Here is a 6,919-nt window from a genome sequence, read left to right as displayed (position 1 = left end):
TTAATCCTACCTACCAAACTCAGACAATAATATGACAAAACCACTAAAAAATCCAAAGTTAATTAAAATACAAAGCCAAGCCAACATCAGAACACAAACTTGTCAAATCCTCTGTGGTTGGAGCTTGGGTGACAAGCGAAGGCATAGTGGTGGCCCTACTCGGGTCACGAGGCAGGAGGAGCTGCCCCTTACTCTGCCCGTGACCCTAGCTCCACGTGCTTATTGAGATGCGTCTCACCAAGCCTCCGTCAAGGTCTCGGGGCAGGATCTCTCGCTGCCATCCGCCTGTCTTGTATCCCTCCCACAAACCGGTACACTGACGAGATTCACTCGACCAAAAACACCTCCATCCTTCCAAGAGCATCACACCCACGACACACATCACCATTTACAGTGTGATGGAGAGAGAGTGCCCAGAACACAGCCCCAATCCTTACTCACGCGACTGAAAGACGTCTCATCTCCAGGGATGGGAAGGCAATTCCTCCTCCATGTTTAATTGGTTCCTAAGCTGCTTTACAAATGGGTCTGCTAAATAAGCAGGTGGTGATCCTGAGCTCGACTGTCAGGTTTGACCGTGGTGCTGCTGCGCTGGCACACGCGTCACGCTCAGCCACCAGAGGTGACACATCAGGCAGCAAGCAGGATTCTCTGCTGCCTCTCTGTTGTAGGTGATGTAGATATAATGACTCTCGGAAACTAGAGCTACAAGGCTTTCACTCCTGGGGCGATAGGCTTGTTTCCCTGGGAAACTGCCCCTAGCACACGAATGTCTAGTTTCCGGAGCCGGGATTTCAGGAAGAATCTACTCCTAAATCCAGGATGGTCTAGGACTGTGGTCTAGGTTGAACTTACAAGTCAAGCCAGTGGGATTCATTACATAGTAAGAGTCAGGCACGCTACCTGGTAAGCTGTGGAAAACAAACAGAGAACTTGGGAGTCACTGCAAAGCCATCAGGTTCATTTGTATAGGTGACACCCACCTTGGGTGTTTGGAGTCTTTCATAGGATTGTTTTCCTCGCTTAAGAGGCTCAGAAAAGATCCTCTCAGGTTGCGTTTTGTCTCTGTGTGTGTCTGCATGTGTGAGGGTTGGTGCTGAGACTGCGAACGCCCAGCTCAGCCACACCAGGAGCGTGAAAAGCCCCGGGTTCAGCGGCTGGGACGCTCCCTGCCGCCGTCTTCACCACGTGGCCTCAGCCACTGGCGCGCAACTTCCGCAGCCTTGTTGTGCAACAAAGGGCCTTAAACTCAAAGACGACCGGAGCTGAGCTCAAGTCTGGCTCTTTGCAACTGGGGATATAGCTAACCTTGCCAATGCGAGTGCGGAGCAATCCCTTGCTGTTCCTTTCATCACAGACTTGCACGACTTGTTTTAAAAATCATACAAGTTTGCATCTTTCATGTGCATGTATCTATTATTGATCTGGTCATAAGTCAGTGGACAGAATCCAATAACTCAGCAGATTAAAGGCTATGTGGAATTAAGATACCGGCAGGTAATTATAAGGAACTAACGTATGGACAGTTTTTTACCACAGGTGGGGGATTCTTCTAGTGAGCTGGAACACCGAAGATGATATTTACATGGTCATGTTTAGGGATGTTGAATGAATGCAGAGGATCAGAAGGGGTGGGGATAGTCGCACCTGACGTAGAAATATCTCCAAATCAGGTGACCTGGTCCCCATCTTCAGAGCTCTTTCAAAGCCACCCTAGGGTGAAAGGTTACCCCAAGACTCATTTTGTGTTAAAAGGCTAGCTGCTACTTAGCGAACTTGGAAATTTCTTTGGGATGTTCATGGAAGCAATTCATGCTAATATAGACTTGAATAAAATTGGTGATTGTATTTCAGTCAAAAGCTAATGAGCCAAAAAAAAAAAAAAAGAAAAGATAAAGAAAAGAAAGAGAAAAGGAAAAGAACGGCAAAAGAAAAAAGAAAGAAGCAAAAAAGAAACCTTGTAAAATAGAAAATGTGGATAACTGGGGAAGTCCAGATTTTAAAGCCACTAGGAAAGCAAACTGTATATTATTACTTGTAGTCAGTGACAACCACTCTTGTTCCCAGAGATTTGAGCAAAAGACAATAAAAAAGGTCCTCCCAGGTGTGGATTCTTGGAACCACTGCCCAACCCCTCCTGTCTCTCATCTCTACAACTGGAGTGTGGCCTTTTGGCTCCTGGGACGTGAGCCAACTGAACTGCCCTCAAAAGGAGAGCTTGACAGAAGAGAATCCCAGTGCGGACTGACACTTCACATCATGGGGTTCCAAAATATTTATGCCAGCTGATGCCTTGAGGTTGTCAAAATAACTGTTGCCACTCCTTCTCCTCATTGACGTTTTTTGAACAGGGAATCGGGAAAGGTAGGCGAACTCAAAAGTCCCCCGGCATCGCTGTGCTCGTTAACTTTCTGAATACTCTTGATTTTCTGATGTTGCTACAGCAGCTAACCAGTGGGCTTTGGCAATGAAGATTCTCATCTGAAAACTGAGTCTGCGCACCACAAATGTTTAACAAAGGATTCTGAAACACATTCTGGTTTGGGGAATGGCTACCGCTGCGTATTTGAATCTTTGCAGGTCCTCTCTTTGTGTTCACATAGGTACATCTGTATGACATAGGACATGTATATCTATATAGATGACATTTCATTTCACTTGTCAGGAACCTGTTATCCCAATTGCTTTCCATCCTTTGTTTGGGGTAGTGTGGCCCTAAAACAATACTGTGGGGACTGGATCATTCCATCAAGCACAGACGGATGGTGGGGCCTGAGAAATGCATATAAAATACTGAAAAAGGACTAAGTGATAAACGATACACTGCTCTCAAGGTGTAGTGTCCACTTACAAGGACTTCCATTTTTCACAGATATCAAAAGAAGCGTAAAAACAAACTGAATCAGAGAGAACTTTCCCAGATGAGTGGAGTTCCACCAGTGACCATCGGTGCCCTGGGAGAAGTAGAGGGATGCGGCGGTGATGCTGGAGATGGGAGGGCACCCACTACAACAAATGGGCATCGATGCGCAGCCAGCACAGTCCCTGGCGAACGTAGCGGACGAGATTGGTCATGCTGCTGTGCTGGGTCAGAGGCCCCATCAGCGTGTCCAGGTCGCCAAAGAATTCTGAAAATCAGAGCAGACCTCGGTCAAGCCTTTAACTGATAACGTGGCCATGGGCAGCAGATGGCTTAAGCTGCCTCCAGGCAACACCACAACCCCACGGGCACTGGAAACATCATTCATTCATTCGACAAAGATGTGCAGAGTACCTACTACGTGGCCAAAACCCCCTATGTATATTAAGGACTGTTGCTTTAACCTTTAGTTAGCTCGCCAGCTTCCACAGTGAGAATGATGTCTGCCGGTGTGCTTGTGATTGATTAAAACACACATTCATTTAAATATGTTAATTCATAGTAAGTTTTTTTCCAATCACGATCTACTTTCTCAGACAGCAGATTCTAAAAGTACATCACAAGCCACAGCACACACATATGCATATATATCACACTATGCATATATTACAGATAAAAATCTCTTTGTATATATTTATATACACATAGCATTTATATATTGAAAATATCCACATAGAATTATGTATCTAAAATAAAATGTATTTAAATATATTTTGCATAATATATTGAAATTATATTCTTTTTTTTTTTTTTTTTTGTCTTTTTAGAGCCGCACCTGAGACATATGGAGGTTCCCAGGCTGGGGCGGGGGGGGGGGGGGGAATCAGAGCTGTGGCTGCCCGCCACAGCCACAGCCACAGCCATGCCAGATCCAAGCCGTGTCTGCGACCTACACCACAGCTCATGGCAACACCGGATCCTTAACCCACTGCGTGAGGCCAGGGATCGAACCCGCATCCTCATGGATGTTAGCTGGGTTCGTTAGCCGCTGAGCCACGATGGCAACTCCTGAATTTATATTCTTATATATTTTACGTTTATATTTAGAAAAGGGTCCTTATACATAAAGTGGTAGGGAGCCATGGTCTATATGATACCAAGTTGTTTTTCATTCTATGTGTTCTTGAAATGGAGATAGTCTCTTTTCCTTTTGTCTAAATGAACTAAGTTTACTGACATTTCTTGGCTGGATGCAGTTCTAGCCAGTGAGCCTGGACAGCCATTCGAGCCCTCAGCATCTAAGGCCAAATCAATGTCCAGGAGGCATCTGATTTGGTAAATGTTATTCCTTTAGTGAAGGAAGACGGCTTGTAAATATCTGTCACATAGCACATCCCCCTGCCCCCTGGGACACGGATGGTAAGACTGCCTGGCCGATGCCCCTCCAGCTGATTTGAAGGAACGGCGCCGAGGCCACCTACTAAATAAGCAGCAGGACCAGAGTCTTAGACTCTTTGCCTTGGGGCAGGGTAGGGGTGTGTGGGGAAACTACAGGATGTCCTGAAACTAGCTGGGCTTCCCCTATTCCCGTCTGAACCGATGTGTCTGGCACAGCACGGGTCTTGGTTGGGAGAGGGTTCTTAGACAGCCCCTTCATTAGCGTCCGACAAAGGAGGCAGCCTCAGCCACGAGGAAATTACGCCTGTGCTGAGGGAGTTAAGGAATCTTTTGGGGGCGGGGAGAGGCGCTGGAGACTACCTGCAAGTGGTCGGGGTGCTCTCCTGCCTTCTTAGAAAGCAATTTCCATGCATGGGTTCTGTGTGCTTGCCTGCCCAGCAGATGGTATTTCACTAAACAATGCATTTATTCTTCGCAGTATGTATAACATATGGGCTCGTTCTCCACGTATCCCCTTCATTTGATGATGTGATACTTTTTAACCTGTACTATGCAGTAAAGTCATTTCTGCGATAAAAGAGTAAAATATTTGTGGCATCGAAAATACTTTCTTCTGTAACGGAATATTAAGGGGAATGTTAAAGGACCCAGTCGTTGTTGAGTGACTGTGAGCCACACATGAGCTGGGATGTCCCCTGGGTATGCTGTACAACACCCGTGGAGGCATTCTTAACGCTCCCCAGGTTGCCTTTTTAGTAAGTAGCTGGGAAGGTAAGGAACTGGGCTTCTACAACAAAGGCCAGAGGGCAGAATCACCCCCACTGGTCCATTTTAGCCCTAGAATCTCCTGCAATAAGCCATCTGCCGCTGCACAGGCAGGCAGACGTGGGGTGGGGTGGAGACCTTCCACCCGGACAGCCAACCTTGACCATTTCCACTGCGTGATTGGGTGGGAAAGGTGCAAGTACATGGCTGTCGCCAGTAGGAGGCGGAGTACCAGTCCAAATGGGAGCTCCTCAATTCCCCCATTTGCTGGGGGACGAGACAGATGTGGGAAGAGTCCCCAGCTCTAAGCAGCTCAGAAATGACAGATGTGTGAAACTCAAGGCATCAAACAGGAGATTCCAAAGTAGGACCTTCACGCAGTCCACTGGACGGCCCCACAGTGACCCCAGCAACATGCATCTTCTTCTGGCTGCTAGAGTGACGGGGTCCTTTGATTTAGTATTAGGTGGGGAATTTAACTCTCACACTCTGCTGAGGACAAGATGAGTGCCAGGCCACTCAAACAGCAGCATGGTGACTACACTGCTTCTGGAAAGTTCTGCCCTGAATTTAGAAGGAGTTACTTTAACAGATTTTGAAAATGGATGCAATTATGAAGGAAATCCATAAGTATTGAATTGCCCTCTGGTTACTGATACAAAATAAGACAGACAAGGGTAGAGGCAGACAAGCTAGGCCAGTCTTAAGATGCTTATGCCTTCATTAGCAGTTCTAGAACCCTTGGATCAGCGTGGCTATCCAGGCCAGTTGTCTTTGGAGTTCCAAAAGCTCCAGAGGGTGGGCAAGAACTGCCTGTTACTCAGGAAGCTGAGGACAGAGCTCACTGAAGGGTTCTGAGGACGTATTATTAATCTCGCCCTCGAGATGGGCAGCGCCTCCTATAGGTTACAAGTTCAGACTCTGGAATCAGACAGTTGTAGGTTCACTTCCTGTTTTCAGTATTATGAGCTGTGATATCATGGGTGAATTTCTTAACCTCATCGAGCCCCAGTTTCTACATCTAGGAAGTGGGGTTAAATGAGACAAGAGATGATAAAACAAATAGTACAGTGCCTGGTATATGGAAATTGCTGCGTGAACACACATAACCAAGACATTCAAATAGCCCCTGGAGTCAGTGTAAGTTTATAGCTGGGTTGAGGGTTGAAGTCCCAAATTATGGAATATGCTTTGAGAGCCACAGAGTCTTTGAATTACGTAGATACGTAACCCTACGTAGCAGGAAAGAGAAATAAATATTTGTAGGATCTCTGCCTTGCACCTGACATTTTATGCTGGTGGCTTTACACATATTACTTTATTTCACCCATCTCTACCATCCTTGTGGGTAGTTTCATCATCATCCTATTATTATTATTATGCCTATTATTATAGAGAAGGAAGCTTGGGAGGAACTCATAGATTTAACTAACTTGCCTGAGGTCACCCAGCCAGTGCCTGCCAGGCCTCAAGCTTAAATGATTAGGCTTCAAAATCTGCACCTTCCTACTTCTGTGGGACTGTTTCCCCACCTGCTCAGCAATGTCGCGGGGAGGAGGAGGGGCCAGGAAGCCCTTCTGGGGCAAATCCATGGGAACTTCCATGTACATCTATGTGGCCTGTAGTCCCAACCTGATTCCAAGAAAGCCCTGATAGTGCTTAGGACCCGAGCCCACTCCGTGCCACTTGTACCACATCCTGCCCCAGCAGGAGCCATGGGCTGGTGAAGGATGCTAGTTCCTGCCTGGACCTGGCCAGATGTTTCAACTACTCTAAACCGGGGGGTCACCTCTTTGCAGCCTGATTCCGAAAGACCCACGTCTGTCCCCACCTTGACTAGAGCGCATCTATCGCTGAGAGCTGGGCCCAAATCAGCCAAGGCAAATGAATGGCCAG

At 46.9% G+C, this 6,919-nt stretch overlaps 1 protein-coding gene across 1 annotated transcript in view; it reads right to left on the bottom strand.

The window, feature by feature from the left end:
• Positions 1-2,829: 2,829 nt before the first annotated feature.
• AFF2 (ALF transcription elongation factor 2) overlaps positions 2,830-6,919 on the bottom strand; it is a 482,556-nt gene continuing 478,466 nt past the window's right edge. The window contains exon 21 of the mRNA XM_047764620.1: positions 2,830-3,128. Within this exon, the coding sequence (XP_047620576.1) occupies positions 3,007-3,128 (122 nt within the window). The 3' untranslated portion in view covers positions 2,830-3,006. The remainder of the gene's footprint in view (positions 3,129-6,919) is intronic.

This window comes from Phacochoerus africanus, chromosome X (genome assembly GCF_016906955.1).
Source record: "Phacochoerus africanus isolate WHEZ1 chromosome X, ROS_Pafr_v1, whole genome shotgun sequence".
Taxonomy (NCBI): Eukaryota; Metazoa; Chordata; class Mammalia; order Artiodactyla; family Suidae; genus Phacochoerus; species Phacochoerus africanus.
Note: the sequence above shows the minus strand (reverse complement) of the source record. Positions and strands in the feature narration are given on the sequence as shown.